Source organism: Delphinapterus leucas, chromosome 9 (assembly GCF_059928025.1).
Source record: "Delphinapterus leucas isolate spDelLeu-1000000601 "Yukka" chromosome 9, BTC_Dleu_Yukka2, whole genome shotgun sequence".
Classification (NCBI taxonomy): domain Eukaryota; kingdom Metazoa; phylum Chordata; class Mammalia; order Artiodactyla; family Monodontidae; genus Delphinapterus; species Delphinapterus leucas.
In genome coordinates, this window is record NC_143137.1 from 2,416,711 (window position 1) to 2,444,663 (window position 27,953).

At 49.7% G+C, this 27,953-nt stretch overlaps 1 protein-coding gene across 9 annotated transcripts in view; it reads right to left on the reverse strand.

Annotated features, from left to right (window-relative positions):
* Window positions 1–6,583: 6,583 nt before the first annotated feature.
* The window catches only part of RBM33 (RNA binding motif protein 33), a 117,344-nt gene continuing 95,974 nt past the window's right edge, over window positions 6,584–27,953 (reverse strand). For 4 of the 9 annotated variants that reach the window (XM_022576632.3, XM_089917119.1, XM_089917121.1 and 1 more), the window contains 4 exons: window positions 25,064–25,273; window positions 22,529–22,717; window positions 13,199–13,287; window positions 6,584–12,954 (listed from right to left, as the gene is read on the reverse strand). In XM_022576632.3, the coding sequence (XP_022432340.1) occupies window positions 12,906–12,954; window positions 13,199–13,287; window positions 22,529–22,717; window positions 25,064–25,273 (537 nt within the window). In that variant the 3' untranslated portion in view covers window positions 6,584–12,905. The remainder of the gene's footprint in view (window positions 12,955–13,198; window positions 13,288–22,528; window positions 22,718–25,063; window positions 25,274–27,953) is intronic. The other 5 variants (XM_089917122.1, XM_089917120.1, XM_089917127.1 and 2 more) reach the window with 2 other exon arrangements.

Sequence of the window (27,953 nt, forward strand, 5' to 3'; positions counted from 1 at the left end):
TACCACAATGCAGTGTAGACTTCTTCTCTAGAGAACTTTATATTTGTTTCGCAAAGAATAAGGGCCATAATGCCATATTTTATAAAAATCAATATGGATATTTACATACATATATTAAAAAATATATGTTTTTTCCCGAAGCCTGGGGCTTACAAGATGACGGGATCATCACCATGAAATCCAGGAGGGGGATGTAGAAGGTGAGGACCAGAGGTCACTGATGTCCAGGTGTGACCTGAGGGCCTTTCATCCTCCGAGATTCCCCACCAGGATTCCCAGGAAGCAGCCGCTTTCCACTGAAGGGCTGACAGCTTTGCTTGGTCTCTGGGCCTCATGCCACGTTGGTTTCTGGGCCCCAACCAGGGGAAGACATCTTGCAGCTGAGGGTGGCAGGGACCCAGCTCAGGCTCCGTGCCTCCTGCCCGGGCCGTGCTCTCCCGTGGCCACGCGCCCCCCTCCATGCCGTGTCCCAGGTGGTCACCGCGCCCCGCCAACTCCTGCACAGGTCATAACACCTGAATTCCAAGGAGCGCCTGCAGCCGGTCACTCCCATTTGAAACGTTTACAGTTTCTCTTCAAACAGAAGGGTTTCCTCACGGCACACTCAGCCCCCGTCAGCAGACTGAACGAGAGAGGCTTTCCCAGTGTGCCGGGCAGCCAGGGATGCCGGGCCCTGCGGACGGGAGCACTGAATCTGCGGTCCTCGCGGCCCCTGTGGGAGCAGGTGCGGGGCAGGATCAGGGCCCAGATGGCCCTCCTCCAAGAGGAGCTCATGTGGTACCATCTGGGGACAAGTTCTACTCGTTCACTTATGAACTGAGCACCTTTTGAGTGACAAGCACAATTCTGGGCCCTCTGGATACAGCAGGGAAAGAAAAAAAAACACAGGAAATATTTCCTCCCTTTCTAGAATTTACTTACTTATAGAGTGAAGGGAGGCATGTGATCAACAAAACATACAAAATGTAGTAAGTTATTAGGTTATATTACCCAACAGGATAGGAGCTCTGCTTCCAACCAGGACAGAACGACCACAACCCAACTGGTTCTGCCCCTGTACCAGGCATGAAATGGAGTGAAATGTACACAGCATCTCTGCCAGGTGCTGGACCACAGGCACACAGGGCTGTCATCACACATAGCCGGCTTTCTGCCTGGAGGAACCTTCCAGACCTCAGTGCAGGGCCGTGGACCCCGAGTGCAGCACACCAGTTCGGCTGAGCCGAGCAGACTGGAATTTGTGGTGCAGGGTCCTGGGGAGGACGAAGCAGAGGAGGAACTCAAGACACTTGCAGGGGGTCCCCGTGAGTCCTGGCTTTCTACTAAGCTGCACGTGTTCTGGGCATGACACCGTGGGGCTTGGCAGGAATCAGCCACGAACCGTGAGCTACGCAGACTGCAGAGGACTCAGTGCTCAGAGAGGAGGTGCTCTGACCAGACACAGCAGAAACATCACTGAACATCCTGGGCAATCAATCTGCAACTCCAGCCCCAGGAGCCCTGAGCAAGGGCCCCCCAAGATGGACCAAACCAAGCTGAAACGACACCTCAAAGGCTCGTGCCAACCCTCCGTGAGATTGGCTGCCTTCCAGAACAAAAATGAACATTCTTTAAATCAGGACAACAAATTCCAGATTCCCAAAATGATGTGTCCAAAATGTCCAATATACAATCCAAAATTACTGGACATTCTAAGAAGGAAGAGACCAGGGTGAAAACTCCCAGGAGAATAAAGTAGTATAAGGAGAGAGAAAATAATGGTAGCAAGGGAACGGGGAGATTATTTAGAGAGTGGTCGCTTTGACAGAGAGCAAAGGCCTCGGAGAGTGTGCACAGAGAAGACCAGGAAAACATCCAGGGGCAGACCATCCTAGGGCGAGGACACAGCCAGTGGAATCCTGCTTGGCTTATCAAGAATGGGCAGGGCAGTGAGTGTTGCTTGGGCCGACTGAGCGGAAGGGTGTGAGACGAGCTAGTGTGATGGGGGTCAGGGGACCCAAGGCCCGGAAGGCTGTTGTGGGGATTTTGATTTTAGCCTGAGTAAGATGAGAAATCACCGGAGCATTCCCAACAGAGGAGTGATGTCACCTGACTTACATCTTAAGTAAGATGCTTCCAGCTGATGTTTGGTAACAGACAGTAGAAGGTTAAGAGTGGATGCAGGGAAATCAGTCTCGAGACCAGGCCGGCCTTCCAGGTGACAGGTTGGTGGCTTTGACTGGGGTGGCAGCTGTGCAGCCAGAAGTGGTGAGATTCCAGATACACTTGGAGGACAAGGCTTGCTGAGTGTGGGTGGTGCGTTAGGGAGGAAGGGGAGGCAAGGATGGCTCCAAAGTTTGGGGCCTGAGCATCCTTAAGAAAGGAGCTGCTGGGCTTCCCTGGTGGCACAGTGGTTGAGAGCCCACCTGCCGATGCAGGGGACACGGGTTCGTGCCCCAGTCCAGGAAGATCCTACATGCCGCGGAGCGGCTGGGCCCGTGAGCCATGGCTGCTGGGCCTGCGCGTCTGGAGCCTGTGCTCCGCAACGGGAGAGGCCACAGCAGTGAGAGGCCCGTGTACCGCAAAAAAAAAAAAAAAGAAAGGAGCTGCCATTTCCTGAGATGGGGAGAGAAGGGAAGAGATCAAGAGCTCAGCTGGATTAGGTGTGAGCTGCGTACTGAACATCTCAGGAGGAATGAAGGTTCGAGTCTGGGGTTCAGGAGAAAGTCCACAGGAGGATGGGAAAGTCCATGGGACTCAGCGGCCTGCTGCTGCTCTTTAAAGGTACTGAATTGCCTGAGGTCATGTAGGGAGTGTGTGTGAACTGAGAAAGGGGGAGGTCCAAGGGCTCCGACCTTTAGCCGACAGCAAGTGAGGAGGACCCCACCTGGAGACCAAGAAGCAGGTTCCAGTGAGGCAGGATGAAAACGAAGAGAAGGCGGTGTCCTGGACACCAGGGGAAGTCAACTGCTTTACACACGCCGATGGACTGAGGAGTCCTGAGGCTTGATCCTTGAATTTGGTGACATGGGCACCAGGAACATTCTTAGCAAGAGAAGTTTTGGGGGAACGTTGGGTTCGAAAGCCAGGCTGGTGTGGACTCAAGAGAGAATTTTTAAAAGAGAATATGGAGGCAGCAAGAAAAGATAACTCTTTCAGTGAGTTTTACCAAAAGGGGGAAAGGAGTATGCACTGGTCACCAAACGTGGTTATGCGGTCAAGGGAGGATTTTTTCTTAAATGGAGGATATTGCTGCATGTTTGTTGCTAACAGGAAAGGTCCAGTACAGAAGAAAAAATCCAGGGGTGAGAAGAGACACCTGCAGGTGCCGGGTCCTTCAGTGAGGGGGGCGGGAGGCAGTGCAGCCGGGATGCTGGCCTTGCACAGGAGCAAAGATGCTCGCCTACTGTAGCAGGGGCCGGTGGTTCACGCAGGGCACCCGAAGGCATGTTGGGGGTTTCGTGGTGAGGGGATGTGGGAGTTCTCTTCTGAGCGCTCCTGTTGTAGTAAGGAAATGGGAGCGGGGAAGAGGCTGCTGACACTGAAGGGAGAAGGAGATGTGAAAATGCTCCCGTGAGAGTGACTGACCTGATCGGGAGATACAGTAGGGTTTCCCGGCTACACGTGGGGCTCACCTTTGAGGTCTGCAGCTGTGAATTCAGAGTAGGCCAGGCAGTGTGGCGGCCCGTTTTTCCAGCCGTGGTCACAGCTGGGGTGCGAGGCAAGTGTCCGGGAGGACTGGGGTCTTGCCCAGGGAGCATCAAAGCAGGAAGAGAACAAAAGCAAGGGAGTCGAAAGAGCTCAAGGAGCTGGCTCCCAGCAGCAGCCAGAAAAAACCGACGTCAGGTGACAAGCAGTCAAAAGAGGCAGGGCTGAGGCGTGGGGATCCCGACGGCGTGGGACTCGCTAGTCGGGGCGCCCGCGGATCTGGAGGACAAGCCGTCAGAAGAGGCGGGGCTGAGGCGTGGGGATCCCGGCGGCGTGGAGACTCGCTAATCGGGGCGCCCGCGGATCTGGAGTCCAGGAGGTGTCCACACAGGCCACGGGGGATACTTTCTGGCCATGACCCGGTGGCCGACAAGGGGTGGATGGGGGCAGCTGAGGGCGCAGAGGAAGGCAAGCGACCGAGTCTCCATCTAATATCATGCTGTGGGAATGACATTTCCTAAGAGTAACGACCAAAAAAATGGGGGAGAGAAACCGGGACGGCGTGACACCGGGGGGGGGGGGGGGGGGGGGGGGATGTGTGTGACCATGGGGGAGGGTGGTGACCCTGGGGAGATGGCATCCACAGTGGGCAGTGGGTGGTAGAGTCCCACCTCTGGTTCGTCCAAGGATTCAGGCCTCAGGCAAGTACCCCTGAGGAGAGAGGGGTTCCTGGTCACGCAGACCTGAGCACCCGACGTGCAGCCGCCTTTCCTGGCCCACCGGCTCAGGAGGGAAGGAGGGCTGGGACCTGCATCGCGGAGGACGCAGGACGCAGGCCGGGCGGGCGCAGGGCGGGGTGGGTCCCCGGGCGGTGCCGACCCGGCTGTGCCGCGACCTGCACCCTTGGGGCAGCTGCAGGGTGCTCCCCGGCCAGTGCTCAGCGCTCACGGCTGGAAGCTGCAGGGGCAGGGCCTCCCCGTGGTCGCGTAGCCCTCAGAGCCCACCGCCCAGTCGCCGCGAGCCACGTCCGCCCGAGGACACCTCCCGACCAGGCCGCCAGCGCAGGGGCCGCCATGGGGGCTCGGGCCCAGGGGGCGCTGTCCTCCGGCCAAACCTCTGCTCTTCTCCTCCCCACGCCCACCCTGGTCCCTAGGCCAGGCTCAGCCGTCTCACCTCAAGGCGGCGGGGATCCATCCGCGAGGGTCCCTGACGCGTCCTGCCCCCCTTTATCACCCAGGCACAAGTGTGGACGCAGTAACGTTAGAGAGAGGTACTTGGTGGGGGGCTCAGGGTTTATTTTCTGGTTTGGATCTAACTTAAACCTTCCTGCCTCTCACCCCATCTATAGGCGACACCACAAGTGGAGCGAGGAGACGTTATTTTTGAGCATATGAAGCTGAAAAACTGCTGTGCTCATCGCTTCTTTAAATCCGGAAGCCACACCTCAAGCTGCAGACATGTTACTTCCTGTGCTTCTCTTTCTTGGAGCCACAATTCCTAAGCGCTGTGCTTGCCTAGAGAACTCTTTCACGACCTATTTTTCTCTTCAGACTTATAAATAATTTCCTTCAAAATATGGAAATACACTGTTGAGTAAAAGAGCCTGTCAGATGAGAGCTGGGTGAGAACTGTGGAGACAGCTGCAGCCTTTCAACAGGAGTCATGGGAGCGCACAGAGTACCTCCCCGCCTCCCGAGCCTGCAAGGAGGCTCCCACCTGCCGGAGACACACGCTCTCTCCTCCAGCCCTTGCAGGGATACTCGCCCAGACCTCTCCAGGCTGGGCGGGGGTACAGAGGGCTGGCGACCTGAAAGCACCTTTCAAAGGAGCTCCATTCATAAGGAATCCCCCCAATTGCGAGAAACCCGCTTTCGACCTGACACCTCCAGGTGTTGAGTCCATCTTCCTGAGATCCCATCACTCAACACAAAGGTCAGCCTTTTAGAAGAAGAATGACATCCATGGAATATGGGTTAAAAGAGAAGAAAAATGGCTTTGACTTTATTCACTAGGTATTTTCCGATTCTGACTGAGGTGTAAAAATTCCACTAAATCAGATCTGAGAAGTTGATTAGATGTGCTGGCCTCTGTGACACATCACTTCCTTCTGTTTCCCCAAACCAGCTTTCTTTCTCACCTGCTCCCGTCCTTACCTGAGACCTGGGATCCTTCTCCTCAGCCTTCCCGTGGGGACAGCAGTGCTAAGCTACGGCTTACCTTGAAAAGTCAGCCTCATTTCCGTCAGTGAGGCAGCGGGTGTGTGTGGATGGAGCCCAGGTTCCTGGCCTGTACAGCATGGCAGGAGGTGGGAGGGGCGAACCTCTGGTTTTCTCCTCCTCAAGCTTTTCCTTTAACAATGTTTGGTTTGTGTGTGTGGGGGGGGAACCTTTATTTTTTTTAATATTTTCCAAATAGACCGTGAATTATGAGCAATCTGTAGCAGCGTGAAAAGCTCTGAGGATGCCTGAAGGGGGAAGTGGGCACAGCAGCGCCAGCGCATGCGGCTTCTCAGACAGGCCGTGTGCGCGTGACAGAAACAGAAGGCGCTGGGCAATGGCGGTGGAAAGGCGTGGGCGACGGATTTTCCCCACTTTCAGTGTCACGATTCGTGCTGGAGTACAGATCTCCTTTGAAAACCTGTACAGATTATTCGTGATGTTTTAAAAAATTAAAGAAGAGAATATAAGTCTCCCACTTCCAACAAACAAAACACACAAGGACGCTGTCTGCTTGGTCGGTTCAGACTCGTGAGACCATGGACTGAGGAAGGCCGTCCCTGACCCTCCATGAATCAGACACGTTCAAGGCCAAGCGCTGACCAGAGGAGGCGGATCTGGGGGCCTGGGGACAACCCCCATCCTCTGAGGGACGGTCCCAGTGCCCTCTGTCCACATGGGTAAGTCGTGGAACGGACCGAACCCGAGCGCGAGAAAAAATAAAAGCTACAGAACAAAAGCAGGAACTGCAAGCTATTTATTGACATATCTTCCAAATAACAGTACAGTTCAAGACATTCCTCAGCACGGAGTCACACAAATGATACACACAAGAATACATTTTTTCCAACCATGTCACAACTGTTCTTCACATATATTCCTGATAAAGCTGTCACAGTGATTAGAGCAAAGTGAAAAATGGGGTAAAACAAGGCAACGTCATTTCCCGCAAATGTGTGTAGCGTTTGGTAGAAAACAAGGAGTAGATCACCCAGAGGAAAGCAATTCGCTCAGCTCTTGATGTCTCAACTCCCACTGCGCGCCCCATAACCACAGCTTCAGACTCGACGCCGAGCTGGCCCAGACCAGCTCACAGCGATTAGCAACAAGGTTAGGAAGGGTCACAGTCAGCGAGAGCGGCAACAAAGCCAAACAAGCCGTCACCTCCCAGTGGAAGAAGAGGCACGCTACCACTAACACTGAACCCATGCAAAAGAGGTCCTGCAAAAGTGGATAAAAACAGAGAAGGGGTGATTAATGGCACGGCCGGCGCAGGCTGCAGGACGCTGGCTTCCGCGGGGCCCCAGCCCCTGAGTCGGACTGCAAAACAACAGAATCCAGATGTTACTCTCGCCAACCAAAGACCTGGAGGGACAAACCATGAGTAAAACCTGTCAAAGCAAAGGTTTAGATGTAATCGAGTTGTCGACACAGCACAAAGATATTCATGGCACTGAGAGTGGAATTCTAAACGTTAACACTTGGACAGAGCAGCCAGGAAGGAGCGCCGTCACCAGATGAAGAAGCCGTCACCAGGGGAGACGGCAGGAGAAGAGAATGGACACCCAGCAACGGCAAGTGAAAGAAGGGGCCGCGCCTGAGGACGGTGGATGGTGGGTTTGGCAGGGAGACCCCCGAAGGAAGGAAGGAGGGTGCACAGCAGGCCTGGCTGACGTGGCCCAGACACTCAGCAGCAGAAGCGAGACCAGACTGGGAGCCCAGCAAAGAGAACCAACTCAAAAATGGGGTGGGGGTGGGGGGGGCGGGGAGAGAAAAAAAATCAGATTTCAGGCTGTGTTGTTGGTGAACCTGAAAATTAAACAGTGGAATTAAAGCCTTAGAGTTAAAATCCTCACAAAGGAAGAACAATTCTGGATCCCATGCCTGTGAAAAGCAAAGCTGAATTATAAAAACAAATGATTATCTGCTCTTCGATCAACAGTATAAATGTGTGTTGCATGCATGCGTGTTGCTTTAAAAACATAAATTATATACTCTAAGACAATACTGCAGACTGCACACAACTTAAATAGTCCTTTAAAAATCAGGTTCCATTACGTGCCCTTAAAATGAAAAATAGTTTAAAAGAAAATCATGCTAGCAAGAGGTCTACTTTCTAGAGTATATAAATTACTAAATACAGAATATATTAAAACAGCACAACTGTTTGTCCACTCTGTGGAAAATATTAAAATTCAAAGACTACATCATGTTCCTTTTTAAAAGGCCTATATTTTTCTACATACCTTTCAAAATAAGTAAAACAAAACACCAACACGGAGGCCTTTTTACATTTTAGTTGGTGAGAAGTAAAAGCAAAAAGAAGCTTCTCACTAAAAGTACCTGCTCTGCCTCTGCCCATCTTAATGAAAAGACTCCTACCAAAACACGGCACAGAAAAGAGCGAGTTAAGATTTTCTGCACCTTCTCTAGAAAGGGCAGCTTACACGTGTAAAACCAATGATCCTTCCCAACCACACGCTACCAGAAGGTATACCTGGGATCCAATATGAATCAGTGAGTTTTGTTTGGTTCTAGGACACAAAACCATGGGCACTTTAAATGAGAAAAATTAAATAGGTTGTAAAAAACCTTACACAAAATCCTTAGGATTTAATAGAAGTCAAGGCTGACTGCCTTTGGAGAGATCATATTTACCGATGTCCAAAATAATGCATCATTCACAAGTTTTAAGAAGAGTTGAGAAGGTTAATTAATAAAATGCTCATTAAATACAATGGAGTATCTAAATTTTCCCTCTATCCATGTAACTCCTGTGGCTTCCTTCATGGGGGGTGGGGGCATCTCCTGGTCCTATTTCGCCTCACCCACCCCCACCCCCGTTGGTTAATTCCCTTTTAGAATTCTGTCACTTAAAGCCCTGTAAAAAATCAAATACCTTTCAAGCACCCCACCCCCTCCCCCAACAAACAAAGAGAAAGGAGCTGGGCTGTGGGGGGACGGGTCAGGGCGGGGCACCTCTAGCTGACTACAGGAAAGTAAAAGCAGCTCTACCGGGGTATGAGTGAAGCCCAGAGAGGCACCAGGAGAGCAAGGGCAGCGTGGGCCTGCGCCCGCCGGGACACGCTTCTGGACAAGCGGCCCGCTGCCTCTCCAGGATCTAAGGGACAGAAGGGAGGACAGAAGCCCCCAAGAGCGGCTCTAGGTGCTCTGCACACAGACCTTGACCAAAACCTGACCGTCCCCAGGAGGGGACGACGAGCACATTGAGCTTACCTTCAATTAAACAACAAAGAAATTTTAAAAAATAAGAAAACAAAAGCCAAACATAACAAAACAAAAACCAGAAGCCAAAAAAACACACAAAAAAACAAAAAAAAAAAAACAAAAAAAGAAAGTGACAGGTTCTCAAAACAACACGGCCTCAGTTCTCATCTACCCTCCACGCAAGCCAGCCAGGCCTCCTCCTGTCCGAGAGCCCAGCGGTCCACCGAGCCCAAGGGGCTGGGCCTGGCGCGGACGCCCCTCCTCCAGCCCGGGCCGCCAGCGGACATCTACCGTGCCCACCGTGCCCGCCGCCCGCCCGCAGGCCTCCCCACCAGACTGGCTGACTCCTGTGCAGAGCCAGCGTGTTAGAATAAAGCCTCTGATGGACCCTCGTTAGCACCCCTCCATGCTACAACTCTCCTCGCCCCACTTCTAGGCTCCTTCTTCCCTCACCCTGGACACCTCCTCCCAGCCTCCTTCCAGCAACAAAGTCTGTTTGCATAATTAAGCCAAATGCCCTTTAAAAAAAAAAGAACCCTTTGTGCAGGATCTAAGCTGTCACAATTCAGAAACGCTACAAAACCAAGCATAAACAATTGTTTATCCAGGACCTTTACAAATCATGAGAAGGAAGACCCCCAATTAGAAATAGTTATGATGACGCCCCCCTCCCCTCCCCCCGTCCCCTCCCCCGCCCTCCCCGGTGGGGAGAGGGCACAGACACCTACTTAGCATGCTGCCTGTCCAGAAAGGGGGGAACCCGCAATATTTCTTTTGGAAAAAAGAGACGATATTTCTCCTTAAGAAGGATATCAGTATAAGAATTTAACAAATGTGGCCAGACCAACGGTAGTGCAAGGTTATGCTCAGATAAGTAGCTAAGTGAGCTTCTATTACAGCATAAGATCAAAACAAGATATAATGCAAAAAGAAAAAGCACCTCAGGTCCACACAGTCACCTACTGTCTTTACCTTATGAGATATACTGATATTTACTGGCTTCTTGAATTTGTGAACAAATAATACACAGGTCAGGATAAATGTATTGACTTACTACCATCTTTATAAAAATCGAATATACACACAAACACATCAACAATTATGGAACTGCATCCATTAAACTTTGATAAGACAACACAAAAGAACTAACAAATAGCTAAGATGCTGCTGAATTGAAAGCATTTCCAATAACATTTAGTTTTAAGAGGTCCATATTTACATGGTTGTTAACTGCTCCTGCATACCCTTTAAATGCATGATAAAGAAAGAACAAAGATAATGGTTGCAGCAGATCTTCCAAGAGGGTTCAGCTCACCGTGGTCTGATTTCACTGCGAGAAGTGCACCGAAAATGGAAATAACGTTCCTTTCTAATTCTGCTTCTTTCTTTCCTTTTCCAGTTTCCCTCAAGGAAAGCAAAGCCTTTGTTCCCAGGCCTGGCTGGCACTAACAGAGCCCGTGCCCAGGGGCCATGTGCATCAGGAAGCGACCGCGGGAAGCCTTTCTAACCAGTCCTTTCCGGAAGGCCCGGCTCGACTAGGCCTTTCAAGAACTTTCTATCAAGAGAAAGCTTACTTCTCTGTGTGTGTAGACTGTTACACAGACACACACCTGTTCCGGGGCACCCCTGTCAGACTCAGACAACACAAAAACAGACCTTAAAGTAGCCACGAGGTCTGCCTTGAACAAAGGTGCCCAAATAGGATTCGTTTCTTACAACTAACTAGAAGAAAGTATGCCTGAATGGCTACTTTTCAGAGACAACATGCAGATTTTTAGTTTCAAAGCCACAACACACTCAGACTATTTCAAAACGCGGTAAAATTTTGTATACTCAGCTCACTGCATCATTAAGTCCTCGGTGATAAAAATAAGTCCATTAACTGTAAGCCTTCCTGCTGCCCAGGGCGGGGAAGTGGTGTGGATCTCTCCTATGTGGTGCCTGCATGCTACCCAACTCACCACTTCAACGCAGCTCTCTGTGGACCGAGCTCCTAACCTGTGAACACAACTTTCTCTCTACCTGTGAGGACGGCAGCAGCGGCCACTGGCCATCTGGATGCTCCGCTGGAGCACCCGGGGCCAGGCTGGCACACACCACCACCTCCCAAGGGTTAGGCAGGGGCTTTCTGGAGCACGGGTGGCCAGGCACCTCAGCTCAGGCGGGCGAGGGGGGTGTTCTAGCGTGTTCTATGAGTGCCTATAGTTTCCTGGAACCGAAATCTTCTGAAGAGCAGCCATCAACACCCACCTTCACATTCCAGACTCACTCCTAGCACACGGTACCACAGTGGAATCAATGCTACAGAAAGTCTCACAGGGTCTGAAATGCTCTTCTCTGGTTCTGGTAACTTAATTTGAAAAAGTAATACAAAATTTCAACTGTGAAAATAAGAAGATACGAGTTCACATGACCTGTGTCTTAGCTCCCAAGAGAAGGCTGAGAAGGAGGGACGCCTTGCCGCAGGGGGGGCTGCCTGCTCACATCTGGTCCTCGCTGGGCTAACCAGACGCATTAACCGGTGGTAACAGGCTTCTATTTCCCTTACTTCCATTAATAAATCTCACAGGAAATCTTAGGTATAAAATATAGCTAAAAAGTCTGAATATGCCCCGGTATCATTTGCTCAACTAGTTCAGGTCCACGTTAGAATCAATCCAAAATAGTGAAACTCCTTCATGAGCAGAAATACAATAAGGCACTTTTTTCCACGTTTGCCCAGAATGAATTTTACTACAGATGACTTTAAGGGGAGGAAGCGTCTCTCACCTGAAGGAGCCTACCCAGCATCCCAGAGACACACTGCGCCACACGCCACGGAGAACGACAAGCCAGCGCAAACGTCCCCTCGCTCTCGGGTCCACTGAAGGACAGCGCAGCCCCTGCTCAAAAGGCCTTCAAAAAAGAAAATCTTAATCACAGATTGCCCAAGAATGTTCTATATGCGTCACAGAGCCGGTGACATGAATATGCCACTTGGGGCTGCATTTAAAAAGAGGAAAAAACCAAACAGGCCTGCGAAAGCTTCAGGCTGTCCTACCCTCCTCACCTGGCAGGTATGCTACGCTCGCCTAGCAGGGAGCCCAGCGAGGGCTGGAGGTGAGGGCGTCCGGACACCTGCTCTCAGCCTGGGGGCGCGTGATGATGCCCAGCAGCACTTCCGCCACATTCAGAACGAGTATAAAAAGGGGCGCTCCCTTTGGAACTAGGACTATACAGTTGGCGCTTTTGGAATATTTACAAGAAGCAGAATCGGCCACACAATTGGCGCCACTCCCAACCACCCTCATACCCTGCTTTCCAGGGTAGGCAACTGCCAATCATAATCACCCGAATTTTAAGCTGCGTGTTTACAGGAGCCTTTTGAGGGCTTTCTGAGACGGTAAAACAAGTGAAGCTGGCTGAGAAAACGCTCATCTAGCCTGCACTGAAGATAAGTGCAACCATTATCAAGTATTCTTTGCTGTGAAAACTGCTGAGAATTTGTGGCGTTAATGTCCTTACTCACTCTGAGTCGCTGTAACCAATCATACATAAGATCACGAAGAACGATGTCTACATGCACTGTAAGCACTTTGAAAACATGAGAAAGCGAAACCTGTAGTTCTTTGTGGTGACAAGAGAATGTGAAACGATCTAACACCGAGTTGAGTCTGCCGCGTCCCGTAAGGTCAGCTCTTCTGGAATCAGTGCTGGGCCGCTGGGCGCTCCGGACAACAGCCACGCAGGGCTGCGGACGGAGAGACCTAAGCTCGCGGGGCTCTGCGCAGCAGCTCCCAGGAAGAAATTCCACAGCGCGTGTGCAGCGTTACGGTCAGGCTCTCCTGCCAGAAGTCACTCAACAATCAGGGCCACATTTATGTGGGACAAATCTATCATATGCCTGTGGGGATTTAAAGAAACAGTGACCATTAAGCTACCTGTGCACATCAGCAGCCACCGGATCAAGCAGAAGAAACATGCAGACTGACAGAGAGGATCCACACACACCCAGGGCGACCACCCACGTCACAAGAGGAGGCGGCGTACCCTCTCTGCACCCCTGGTGCGTCTCCGCAGAGACAGACAGCAGGTGGCAGCACAGACTCCTCCCATCTCCCACCTGTCACCAGGGGATCCAAGGCTACCTGTGGAACTTCTGCTGAAACGCTAATGCATGGGCGGGTTCCTTGAACTTGGCTATGGCTTTCCGCTGCTGGGGAAGCATCTGTAAACTCTGAAGGAAGATGACAGAAGCACTTTAGAATCCTGTTGTATGGGGTGTAATATACATATAACATACATACATACATACATACATACATACATTCATTCATTCATTTTTATACATTAGATTTAATGCAAAATTTGAGTCCAGGCTGACCCTTAGATCACTAAAACAAACTAATTCTACCTCCCTGGCAATTTTTTGTAATCTATCCAGATAATCTATCCAGCAACAGTGCTTCGCTAAGTCACTGCCCCGAGCAGCAGTCGTTCGTGTCCTCACAGCTTGGTGTTAAGACCTTCCTTCCATCAGGGGGCTTCCCTGGTGGCACAGTGGTTAAGAATCCACCTGCCAATGCAGGGGACACACGTTCGAGCCCTGATCCGGGAAGAGCCCACATGCCGCGGAGCAACTAAGCCCGCAAGCCACAGCTACTGAAGCCCGCGCGCCTAGAGCCGGTGCTCCGCAACAAGAGAAGCCACCGCAATGAGAAGCCCACGCACCGCAACCAAGAGTAGCCCCCGCTCGCCGCAACTAGAGAAAGCCCGCGTGCAGCAACGAAGACCCAACACAGCCAAAAATAATATATATATATAGACCTTCCATCATTTGCCCCGTCAGCCACCCAATCTTCTCTCTAAACCTTCCTGGGGAGGCCCAGGACAGGTGTCCTTGGAGAGTTACTTTCTGCCTTCACGTCTTCCTGTCAGGCGATTTTCCACGGGGCCCTCAGTCAGCTTTTTAAAAGCACAATACTCATCATACAGGAGGAACTGCTGTAAGGCAACGGGACCCCACGGTCGGAGTGGGAAGTTATCTCCTAATTATCACTGGGGTAAATTAAGGGTTTCATATATGTAGGTGGGCCACAGTGAGGGGCAGCTGTGTCTGTGGCAGCCATCAGCATAATTTGGTCACAGTCTGCGCTTTAAAAAGTCTGAGAGAAGTGGCATCTTAAATTAAACCTTTAGGGGACTTCCCTGGCGGTCCAGTGGTTAAGCCTTCACCTTCCAATGCAGCGGGTGCGGGTTTGATCCTTGGTCGGGGAGCTAAGATCCCACATGCCTCGCGGCCAAAAAACCCAAAACATAGAAGCAATACTGTAAGAAATTCAATAAAGACTTTAAAAATGGTCCACATCAAAAAATAACCTTAAAAAGAAAATTAAATCTTTAAGATTTGAAACAACCATTCCTGAGGCTACTGTTTGCAGTAAAAACCAAGTGAGCTCATGAAGAAGATGGATCCATCAAGTGAAGAGACTGGTGCAGGGGCAGTGAACTTACACCTGGTCCTCCCTCACACTTGCCCTGAGGACAAGGGGCAGCTCTGTGCTTCCCCGAGGCCTGGGGACGTAGGATCCTAGGATTTGGGAGGGATGCGCCGGAGGAGAATTTGGATTTCTCAGCCGGTCCCACTCTCCAGAGTCTGATCCTTCTCAAGCATTTTGGTGACTTGCCATGTGTGTCTGCGGCAATGAGCAAAGTGGCAGGGGGGCCTTGCTACCACGGGGACACAGCCTGAGGAAGTAGCAGAGGACTCAGTGGCGGGGAACCGTCTGCTGTGTCTGGGCTTCTGTCCAGTGACGTTTAACAGCCAGAAAAAATATCTAATGGTAACACACAACCCTTTAGAAGTGTTTACACACGTGGCTGTTTCATTTTAAAGCATTTATTCAAAGACCTACAACAAAAGCACATAGCCAAAATATCAGTTCCTTGAAATACGTTCAAACAAGGTAAACTGAGGGCTTCCCTGGTGGCGCAGTGGTTGAGAGTCCGCCTGCCGATGCAGGGGACGCGGGTTCGTGCCCCGGTGCGGAAAGATGCCACATGCCGTGGAGCGGCTGGGCCCGTGAGCCATGGCCGCTGAGCCTGTGCTCCGCAACGGGAGGCCACAGCAGTGAGAGGCCCGTGTACTGCAAAAAAAAAAAAAAAGGTATACTGTATATGAAATAAGCGCTCTCCATTTTAGTAAACACAGAACTCCCATGAGTAAAACATGACCAGGAGAGCGATAAAAAAATATTCTTTCCAAAAACTTGCTTTTCAGTGCTTCACACAGAAATAAACAGTTTCAAGTCTCCGTATTACATGGCACTAAGGTTTACACACAGGCTCCCCTCGGAGGGGAAGTCAGATAGTCTGGGGCACATCACCAACCAGACCCGGACCAGTGCAAGGACCAGGCCCGGAGGTGACAGAGGCAGCCACTAGGCTGCAGTGAGCTCCGTCTGCCTGGTTTTCTGAAACCAGTTTAGTAGATACTAGAGTTTTCCTCTTCTTTCAGATATAAAAACCAGACGCAGAAGACCTTTCTTGATGATTTCACTTATCATTAAGTTAACTGGACAAGTAAAGCTCAGCAACCTGGTCTTTAATTAATGCCATCAATTAACTTCTCTTGGATACACTGTCAGCATGCGGCTTTTCTGGCCTCTCAAATTCGTTACTTGACAAAGACCTGTTTTCTCTGCCAGGCCCCGCTTTCGGCTCACGCCCACTCTGTGCTTTATCCTTGAACGATCTCCAGTTGCTGAAGCTCTTCTGGAACTGCTCCTGAAGAGAAAATGCAAGAGGAAATGCCGTGCTGTCCTGTCACCACCAGAGGAGGCCAGAGAAGAACGTGGGTAAGAGCCAGCTTCAAGCCACAGGTCCAACCCAAGCACTGCAGCAGAACCTCCCGCCAGGCCCTGCTTTCTGATTCCATCTCAGGCGCCTCAGGCACCCTTTTCCTCTTCCAGCCACGTGGCCGCAGTGCTTGAGGGCGCTGGGGTGTAGGCACAGCTTCATTTCTTCATGAACTGCGGCCAGCACTGTGGCAGTTCTTACCACAAGACTTAGAAGAACTTAACCTAAACTTATTTTGCCCAAAACTACAAAAATCGCTCAATTAGGAACAGACAAGAAAAAACTAACTTGTTATGATACCACAAATGATTATCCACACTCTACAATTCACAGATGGAATCTGGATTTTGAAAATACTATGCTCTTCTTTTGAGAAAAAGCATGTCTAGATGTCATTTCCTCTGGGTGATTTCACAATGTGGAATGAAGGCATGAAGCTTCCTCTTTACCATTTATAAGGTAAGAGGTAATAAGAAGATAGCTTATCTGTATCTAAGTGGTTTAAAGCTCAATTTGATTGAGAAGGTATCAATCAAGAGAGCATAAGCTTTCAATGAAATTTTTTTTAATATTTACTTATTTATTGGCTGTGTCAGGTCTTAGTTGCGGCATGCAGGATCGGTTCTCAATAGTCAACAAAAGTAATAACACTGTCTTAAAATTTGTTTTCTGTCTGTTCCCCTTTATTGACATTTCTGCACCCTTTTCCAAAAAACAAAACCTATTTTCAGATATAACACTGAATTGCTAAAACTGTCAATATTCAACCATTTCTGACCTACCAAAATGACAAGTATTAGCGATCACTTTATTGCGAAGAGAGGAAAAGACACTGTCCACTAATAAGCTAAAAACTTATTATGATCACCAGCTTCTACTTTGAAAATACGTGCTTCTGCTAATCAGTAGCCCATTTCCAAATAATTAAACACGTCAATTCACCCAGAATGAAGAGTTAAACTTTGTCTCCAGTCTACACACTCACTCTGACCCCGCCCCATCTCCCCCACAAATATGGTACTGGCCCTCAGAGAGACAGGCTAACTTGCCCACGCCCACCCTGATATACTTCTCATTTTTCAGAGACAAGACATCTGCAGAAAATTTGAGAATAACTGTGCTACTATAAGTAGCAAAATACCTGTTAAAATACTCCTTTAGTTGGCCGCTTCCTTTGTTTATATTCAGCCATCCCATTCAGGGCCATTTGACTGAACTGCCACAAGGCACTACATTAACAGAAGAGCTGTGACAACCTACAATTTAAAGTCCAGAAAAATGTCCATGCTGTTCAGAACCTTGGCCGTTTTTTCCCTGATTAGGAAAAGTTCTTCCTCTTTCTAGAAAGAGCTTGTGTTCATGTCCATGTATACTAATAAATTACAATATTATGGGGATTCTTTTTTTTTTAACATCTTTATTGGAGGATAATTGCTTTACATTGTTGTGTTAGTTTCTGCTGTATAACAAAGTGAATCAGCTATACATATACTTATATCCCCATATGAATGTTAAGGGGATTCTGAAATGATTCTGCAGTCCTGAAAATCAATTAAACTATTCTCCCACTCTGGCCAACAGTTCCCAGCACCTTCAGGAATCAACCTAAAGCCAAAGATGATATTGATATTAGTTGTTTTAAACAAGTGAAGTTGCTCAAACAAGAGCCTCACTGATCAATCATTAGAAATCTACTCTCTCGGGCTCCACCCCAGACCTGGTAAGACACCCTGGGTTGGGCCCAGCCTCCAGGGACAGCTTGGGAACCATCGAGGGACACGCACTAGGTCCTCCTTTCTCACGCGGTGGCACCTGCACGTGGTGGTGGCAGCTGGCCTATGCCCATTAAATCTTTTCTTCTCCAGCCTCGCAGCCGGGCTCCTCGAGCCAGTACTCGGGCAGCATGGCGCAGGACCCCTTCATTCCGGACCCTTTCTGCACGCAGCCCACCGGACCCTCTCGCTGGTGACGGGGCAGCGTCTCAGGCCGCTTCTCGCGGAAATCCACGACTCCTCCAGTGCCTGTTCATATTGAACTAATCATCGCAGCGTGTGTGGTCTTTTTTGATGCCGATTCTGTTTTCTCCTCGAGTCCTGTGTTGGGGCTTCTTGTGTCCACGGCGTAAGTGCTGTTCTTTCTGCTCTGATACAGTTTAAAGACATTCTGAGGCCCTCCTCTTCCACACTCACCTTCATCTTGTACAAATGTGTCCTGCAGGTAAGAGCCCGTGTCTTATCACATGGTCTGCCTGGGATCCTCTTTTTTCTTTTGGGATTATTTACAACTGTGTTTTCAGAACTTTGTGTGGGAGCCTCCAATTAACAGTTTTTCCCATTACGGTTTCAGATCATGCGGCCATGCCTATATTTTCTTTAAACCTCGTGATGTCGGTTTTCAGAAAGTCTACATTTGACTATGCCTGGTGTTTTCCTTCCCAAACGTCCTGAACTTCAAAATGACTGAACTGCTTTCACTGAGATCCCAGCTTTCTCCACATCACCCACCAGACATCCCTGGTCAGTCAGAACCAGACGCAAAGAAGGTAAGATGGTCTCATCCCAGAAGGTGATATGTTCTAATGTGACCCCAACTTACACGACTGCTCAAAAGGGCTCCCCCTCACTGGGCGGCCCAAGATACCCACCAGAACGAGGGCTTTCCAAGTGTCTGGTTCCCTGGAACTACCGCGTTGGGAGCTTGGCAAACTTCGTGGGTCCCGGACGGCCTCTCCTCAGCAGCCTGAAGCGAACCCCCCAGAGGACTCTGCTCTGGGACGACAGGCCGCCTTTCGAGAGCACACGCTTTCCCCCTCAATGGCATGTGGAGGCCTCCATGTTTCTTCCATTCCCCCTTCCGGGTGACGCCAGGGAACAGTGAAAGAGGTAGGAGACAGCGTTTGCAAGCCTGTGTGGTTCATGAGACTCACGTAGGTGAAGTACTTGGTTGGGAAGCTGCACACCAATAAACGGCGGACCTGGGACCAAAACCGAAGCCCTCTCTCAAAGCCCGACACTTGCTGCTGCACTGCCGCGTCCCAGAGGGCCCGGCAGCTTTGAGAATGAGCCGCCACGGCCACTCCGGTCACTCGGGCTCTCGGTTTGGCGACTACCTTCCAGGGTTGTTGGAGAAATCAGGAAAGAAGCCAGGGAAAAGTGAACAGCACAGTGCCAGGCACGTGTTGGCCTAATCTAAGCCTCAGCCCTTGTTACTGCCGTTGCTCATGGCCAGCGCCCGCCTTCTTATTTTAGGAAAATACTTTTATTTTTACACCGTGGCATTTCATTTCTCTATAGGATAACACAGTTTTCTTCTTAACAGTTTTAGGTAAAATCCCTCAAACAGGGAAATAAGGATAACTAAGCAAAGGGGCTCAGAAGTTATAACTACCTTACTTCCTGACCCTAAGAGTTAACTCGACTTCAGTCTTCCGGAACGCAGCGGGAGGCCGCTCCAGGGGAACATGTGCCGGTCACCGGAGGGGCACCTGCGCGAGACTCACCTGTCTGTGGAGCCCCCATGCCCCGCACAAGTCAGCCTCCCGGAGCCCCACGTGCACCCAGCCAGCCCCTCCCTTCCCTAAGAGCAAGACCCCCCCCAGTGTCCGGGCAGAACCTTCTTTCTGATTCTTTCCGTATCACTGCTAGAGAGTACCAGGTGGGCTTATTCTCACTGCACCCTCTCACCTGAAACTCTCAAACACGCTGCGGTGCTTCCTGTGTCATTTCTACCACTGGTCAGAACACTTCTACAAAATTCTGTCATTTTTCCTTATTCTGTCAGGGAGACTACAGATAAATGTCTTTAAAAAGGACTCTTCACAGAGGCTTATGAGAACAGGTTAAGGGGACAGCACACTAACCGGGGAGTGACGCCGCCACAGAAAACAAGCAGAGCTGACGTGCTGTTACTGCCGTTCCCATAATTAAAGGCCCAAAGGAACCGGCCTTCCTGGTCCAGACAGCACCTCTTGCTGTTACACTAAGTGAACGCCAGGTGGCACCACAGCCCAGCCCACCAGAGACTTGACACACGTTTCTTCCTCAGCCAGCGCAGCGGGCCGGGAGGCCTGGGTCCCCTAACCCTCCCTCTGAAGTGTACTTATACTTAACCCACAATGAAGTCTTCTTATAAACGCCTTTAAAAAACTTATACCTAGCAATATTATTCTTTAGCTATCTAATGCTGGCAGAAGCTTGCTATCGACAGATCAGTTTGTTTCCGGACACGCAGGCTCAGCAGCCATGGCTCACGGGCCCAGCCGCTGCACGGCATGTGGGGTCCTCCCGGACCGGGGCATGAACCCGCGTCCCCTGCACTGGCAGGCGGACTTTCAACCACTGGGCCACCAGGGAAGCCCTGTTTGTTTTTAAATTGAGTAACTCAGCACTTTGTGAATGCGGTGCTTAAAAATCTATAAACTCTCCCTCAAAACCATTCCACGGAACTAAGTAAGACTGGCAAGAAATGAGAGCTCTGCTTTTTGCTCCCTGGGATGGACGAACATGCCCTACTAGTAAGTGCTAGATCCATCCATCACCCTCGGGCGATTCTTTACGGTGGCCTTTTCAGGGTACCTGATGTAACTCAGAAAACACCACTCTCATTTTCCTATCTTCCTCTCCCTTTCGAGTTAAGAGAAGCCCTTAAAACACTTGGCATTGTTTTTGCCTGGCTTTAAGTGCCCTCGGTTAAACTTTACTTAACACAATGATCTCTAATCCTTCTTTCCAGAACAGGAGAAAAAAAAATTAAAAAGGCAAATGGGAGGAAAGACGGCCCCCAAAATGCAGAACTCAAAATTCAGTTTTTAAGATGGATAAAACCAAGGTTAGGTGTTTTAGCAGTGGCTCCAAGCTAACTTTTGCAGGGCAGTCAACCTCACGCAGTGCTGTAAGCAGCAAGAGCACTGCCCTTCACACTTCTTGAAAACTGAATCACATTCAAGGATGCTCAAGAGAATTATCAAGACTACGTAGGAAGAAGCAAAGCCCAGAAAATGAGCAGGTCACATGCGGAAAGCAACAGTGCTACCACTTCCCACCCAAACACAGACACCAGGAACACGAGGCCTCAGAGAACAAACTGGACTAGGCCCCAGGTCTTTAACTCCAGGCTCCCTGGTGAACTGTGATTTGACCCCAAGTTTTCAACCGCCATTTGTTTGAGAATCCACTCAGGATAACCATATTTTAATTTATCGTAATTTAACCATATTTCAATGCATCGTAAGTTCTCTAATGCCAGTTCTGTTCCTGCAAATTAATCCGTGTTATGACGGACTGTCCAAGGACAACTCTCCTTGGCCATGAGCTTAATGCCTCTTGATGACTGACAAGCCGCTCCTGACCACACAGCTGGAAAACTGACCCTCCTAAAAACAGAAGCCACAGCCTCTGGTTAACGTTTCACTATTACATACACATGAAAACTAAGCTTAACCATCTCTGAGAATCCAAGGATAAAGGCAGAAGTAGTTAAACCTAAACAACGAAATCATCTCGGAAGGGCTTCCATCTACGCCTCACTCTTGTCAACACGCAATGGTAGACGAAGGCTTAAAATACACTAAAACTTAATGTATTGTACTTAATGTAATTAATGTAATGTACTTGTGTCAACTCTGTTTCCCCATGAAGCAAGAGACCTTAAAAGAAAGCACTCTGTGCTGTGTTCTGTTTTTTGGCCATGCTGCTTTCGGGACCTTAGTTCCCCCCGACCAGGGATCAAACCTGTGCCCCCTGCAGTGCAACCACAGGACCACCAGCGAGGTCCCCTTTCTGTGCACTTTTTACTCAGAAATCTAACATTCACACTCCACGTCCTCCGATTTGCATCAAACATCCTTCCCAAGCGCTCCAGCCTCAGACATGGATCCTGGCGCAGGATGGAGGGGTGTGCTGCTCGGGGGGGGGTAGGGGGGTTGCGGGGGCGGGCGGGAGGCGGGGAGCTGGCAGGAAAGGCCAGAGTTGGGGACTACAGACACGCTGCTCAAGGAAAACCAGGTCTACCCACTGCACTGGTTTACCTCCAGGGCTCTAGAGGCTGGAGCAATCAGGGATTTCAGTGGCAATTTTTGCTTACAACACAACAGGAGACCTATCTGCAGCCAGCTCGGCAGAGATCTTCACACATTTAGAATTAGCCAGTTTAAAAATTAAGAGACCAAAATATAGTCCACATTATTTCACATTTGTAAAGTAAAAAAAGCAAGTTCCACAGGTGTTAACATGTGAGGCTATTTCTGAAAATTAAGGTCAAAAGGCTAGATACTTTAAAATGTTAAAATCGTTACACACAAAACAAGTGTGTGATAGAGCAAAAAGACTGCGTGTTTGGGTGCATATAAGAACTTTAGGATAATATGAGGATTTCAAGGGATAATCTGTTCAGCTAGAATAAATATTTCATAACGTTTCTGAGCACCTGATAATTTCCAAATAATCTAACCCTAAGGCAAAAGTTCTGGCATCAAGTGTGCACAGCAGATAAAATATTTGTCTTTCTTCTCAAGAGTACTGTTTTAACATGAAGTAACCAACACACAGGGATTTTAAATGAAGAAATAACCGAGTCTTGGGAAGGACAAAGGGCACAGACAGAACGGGCCCCAGGTGACCCACCTGAATGGGTCCTACTGACATCAGCAGGCTCTTCAGCTGGGCGTCAGTAGTGGATGAAGAAAGCCCTTCAACAGACACGACGCAGGGCTGAGGCTTGCACTCCACCACCCGGAGATTCTGCTTGTTCGGCATCAGGCGGCCCCGGCCCATCGCACCTGCCATTCCCCGGCCTCTCCCGTGCATGATGACCTGGCAACAACAAAAGGAACTATTCAAGGTTGAGGCTTGGGGGTTTTTTCACAGCTACTAAGATACAAAAGTGAACAAATCAGAATCCATTAAAATATACCGTGAGCGACAGGACCTTCTGTAGTTTTTATCCACTATCAGAAAAGGGTTTAATGTCTAAATAAGACCACAGTACCCAGCAAACTGGAGTAAAAGAAAAGGAAGGAAAAGGAAGCAGCAAAGTCTGCACCTATCTTGGTGCCAAGCATGGTACTAGGTAGGCACTTTCTGTGCTACCATCATCCTGTAGACGAAGCAGCAGGATCACAGGGGTTCAGAAACCTGCCGCAAGTAACACAAAGATCTGGGTCCAGTCCTTAACGGCCCCGGAGCCCAAATTTCTCCCACGGTACCCCAGGCAAACCCAGCGGGGACCAGGGGACTGTGCATGGTGCTCCCCACAGCCGCCTCCCTGTCACTGCAAGCCACAACACTACGTACCCTGGGAGGGCAGATTCTGCAGCAGGAGTCTCCCACCGGCTGCACCACTGCACATTACACTCCTCTGCAGGGCTTTCAAAACAAAACCAAAAACCCAAACTACAACGACTGAGTGCCCCTGTCCCCCACCGAAATTACAACATCACTGGCCTAAGGTAGGACCCAGGCCTTAGCATTTTTAAAAGCCGTCCAGGGCTCAAAACCACTGTTTTGGGATCTTTTAAACAAGAAGGAACCGCTGAGCTTTCCCGCCTTTTCTAATCCGGAAATTAGATAAAGCACCAGCACCCCCCAGATCAGGACAGCAGTGAGACGCAGACGCGGATGTGACTGGGCTCACTGCGCTTTCCAGACATTCTGCCCAGTTCTGCCCGAGAGTCGGGGAGAAAGAGCCAAAAATGACCTCCCACCCCATCACAGAGAAGGGCACAGAGGAAGGCAGACAGAAATCAGAATGGAACCTTAGTACATGAATGGCTGCCACACAAAGGGAAACTGAGAAAAGAACGCAACACTTTGGAACATTCCACAGAAGGTGACACAACTACTCCTGTGAAGTGAGTTCCTGGAGTGCAAAACGGTATTTCAAGAGAAGTCACATGGGAAAACACCATCAAAAAGTGCAAGTTTCACTGCCTGGAAACCAGCAGTATGTTCTGTAACATTAATAACAACATTCTCTACCGAGTGCTGGCTCACATTCCAGGCACCGTGTATCTTCTTATAAAACCCTCGCAAGAGCCCAAATAAGCCAGGAAAGATTACTGTCCTCACTTTTATAGGAGAGTAACCTGAGGCTAAGGATGAAGAAACACGAGTGCTTTATCTATGTGTACAACAGACTATGGGGGGGAGGTGTGTCCTACGATCTTTCTCATAGCATACCCAGGGACAACACCTGACCAAAGAAAATTTAGACTGGAGCAATTTTTAAAGAGTATATCTGAAGATACGACTTCATGTGTCTGTGCCTGTGCCACCTGCAGCAAAAATGTCACTACTCTGTTTGTCCCTGTATCATAAGGTATTTATGAGAAAATAAATCCGGAGTAACTGAATTAACTTCAAAGAGCTATAACGGTCTTCTGGCTAACACTACTCCTTAATATCACCTGCAAGGCAAGCAGAGAGGATGAACTGGCAGAGTTCAGAGCTTTCTAGAAGAAACTCAGAGCAGGTACTGTTGCCCCTCTTCCACCCTAAGGTCATCAGGCAAGGGGCATCTGGCTTCTGCGCCAAGAGGGGACCTTGCTGTCGGGCAGAGAGGGGGGCCTTGGGAAAGCTACAAAGACACCCTCACCAGAAGCTGGGGGGGTCCCCACCAGGACATGACGGGACAAGGGGGACGCTCCTCTCCTCGGGAAGGTTAAATTCACAAGGGGTACTAGATGCCCACACCTCGTCTCCCACACTGAGCTCGGAGAAGGAAAACACCCCCTCGACCCCCAGAGCAAGGGAGGGAGGAGGGAAGAGCCGGGGGGAGAGGCACTTTCTCGGGCAAGGTACTTCACCCCCAAAGGCTTCCCATCTGCGAACTGGGGTGACGAGGAGGAAGCAGTCTCTGGAGGAGCAGCTGGCAGGGGAGGAAGGAGCGCTGGGCTGGGCTCTGTGCAGGGCTGTCCCCAGAGCACAGCTCAGAGCTGCCCGAAATACCCGCAGCCTGGGTTTAGGGTGATTTCCCAGCATCGTACCACTAAAAATGTCACAAGAGGAAAGCGCTTTTGTGAACACGTTAGCTTTCAAAGCCAGGGCGAAGGAAACTATGGTTCGTTCATCCACAATCTGAGCACTCCTGCTGCGCCAGGCACTCCCATCAGTGGGTTCATGGGGCTCCGCTCCTGGGGCAGGGGCAGTAACAGGCAGTACCTTCTTGGCCGGGTGAATTCCTTGGATGCTCTTGATGCCTGGAGGGCCGGCTGAGTGCACGTGGGCCCCCACCGGAGGGTGCTGGGGCTGCTGAAGTGCCCCCTTGGTCAGCGTCACCTTGCGGGCAGGCTGCTGTCTCACTTCTGGGGGCTGAGGGAGCCGCTGAGGCTGGCCCTCCAGGTGAAAAAAGCCATCGCTCTCTCCTCCCTGCTGAAACCAAGGCAGCACGCTGGTCAGTCTCCGCACGAGCAGGCATCCCTCCCCAGCATCGGGGTCCACCTCGATCAGTGTTCAACTGAGAAGCAAAACCATCAAGCCTGCCATTTCACTAGGGCCACTAAGGAACTTTCTTATTTGACGGGTGTTTGGGTTTTAATAGTATTTTTCAAATTTAAAACTAAGATCTTTAATTACTGTATCCACTCAAGAGGTCTATAATTACTAAAGTAAGTGCTGTTGAGTTCAGTGAAATAGTGCTTGACTTTAAAAATACTTCATACTCGACATGCCTTTTCCATTTTCATGAGCATTCTTGTGAAAATCTGACAGTTTGTATAGGCAGTGGTTTTAAACTTTTAACTCCCACTCAAACCTAATGAAAGCGGGTCATCATCCTGACTCGCCCCACTGTCCCCCGGCGCTGGTTGTGAATCCCAGGCGCGCCCCAGTGCCTTCCTCCCTGCAGATACAACCCTGAACACTTGGGCTCCCCAGAGCGCCCGCAGGCTGAGCAGCACCCTGGTCGCCCCTCCTCCTCTGAGTCACAAGTACCCACACGTAGGCGGGCCTCCGGCCTCAGTCCTGTTTGGAACAAGAGCAGACCAGCCAGGAGTCTGAGAAACTGAATGAGGAAATTCTAGAAATGAAAGAGTTACTGGTGGCCCAGACAAGTCCTCCCCACATGGCGGACAGGGAACCGCAGGGGGACAGCAGGAAGAAGAGCTGAGGAGGGGTCTGAGGGGGCAACGCACTCACAGCTCGCCGGCCAAGTGCAGGGCGGGGTGCCGAGCACCACCGATCCCTGAGCGCTGGCTGAGCACTAAGCTGGGCAGCGACAGGGCTGCCTCCCAGGAGACCAGGTGAAGAAATGAAAAGCCCAGGCCCAAACGGATCCTCTGGTGAATTCTATCAACTGTCTAATCTTACACAATCTGGTTCAGAAAACAAAAGCGGAGGGACAACTTCCCCACTCATTCTCTCAGACTTGTATTACCCTTTTACAAAAGTCAGACAAAGACATCAAAAGAAACAAAAGCCACAAAAGAATATCCCTCATACATATACATGAAAAAAATTCTCACCAAAACACTAGCAAACTAAATTCAGCAACGCAGAAAAAGAATCATACACCATAACCAAGTAAGATTTACCCCAGGAATGCAAGGTTGGTTTAACTCAAAAATCAGTTATCAGACCACATCAGTAGAGGAAAAGACCACATGACCACCTGCACTGATACAGGAAAAGCACTCATAATAAAAATCTTCAGTGAACTAGGAACAGAAGGGACAAATCAACCTGACAAAGGAAATCTACCAAAAATCGACAGCTCACATCATGCTTAGTGTGCGACTAGTCAGGGGTATTCGACCTGCACGTTAGTCGCCTGGGGAGCTCTCATGTGTTAGTGTTCCTGGACTTTGACCCAGAACCATCCAATTAGACCCTCTGGAGCTGGAACCCAGACATGAGCATTTTTTTTTTGTCTTTTGGGGTTTTTTTTTTTGCGGTACGTGGGCCTCTCACTGTTGTGGCCTCTCCCGTTGCAGAGCACAGGCTCTGGACGCATAGGCTCAGCGGCCATGGCTCACGGGCCCAGCCGCTCCGCGGCATGTGGGATCTTCCTGGACCGGGGCACGAACCCGTGTCCCCTGCATCGGCAGGCAGACTCCCAACCACTGTGCCACCAGGGAAGCCCCAGACATGAGCACATTTTAAACGCTCTTCCAGTGATGTTGTCCAGCCAGGGCTGAGGATGGCTGAACCAGGTGGGTGCCCCCATAATGTTCTGTGACTCTGTGACTCTATAATGTTGGCTATAATTGTCTGAAATGTGATACTGCTGGGCGTTATTCCAACCAGATGGAAGACTGTTCCCCAAATGAAAACGGACGCACTATGGAAAGGCAGGCCGTTCTGCAGGACCAGGATCCACGTGAAGTCAGACTGCTTCTTGTGCTTCTTGAAACTTCTCCATTACATCTTTCATCCAAAAGGTGTGAGCAGGTACCCCAGCCAGGCAGGGATGATGGCCTATTCTCAGCACACAATTTTTCAAAGTTCATATCTTGAAAAGCTATGTGAACACTCTCTGGCTTTGTATATGCTTGAAATTTTCTATACTAAAAAGTTGAAAATTTTAAGGGTATACACCACATATTCCTATCTTTAAAAGCCAGTAATCCATCACTTATTAATTTACTTAAAAGCATATTAAAATTCTGTTAGTATAAGATTCATAAATTCACTATTCAAATGTTAAGTCTCACTGTTCTTAAACACGTCTCTTTACATGGGCTGACACTTCACACTAGCCCCCAGGTCCCACCAGAGGCTGTGCCATAGATGCAGGTGGCACTGGGTCACTAAATTCTCCACACAGCTCAGCTACCTAACAGTCTACTGACTGATTCTCCACCGTCTACCTTTTTCACTAATGTGGATAAATGAACTGGCTATTATGTATGGTTTAGAGAAACCAGTGGCTTAGACTTGGGTGAGTCTGTTTTTGTTTACCAAGCCAAAATTTCCTATGCATATAGATGGCAATGAGATATTTACTGAATAAAACAATCAATGGTAGATCAGGCTTCTAAAAACTACGTAGCTCTGAATGTGCTATTAAAAAAGAGACTACAGTATCAGGATACTAGGTTATAGCCACTGTCAA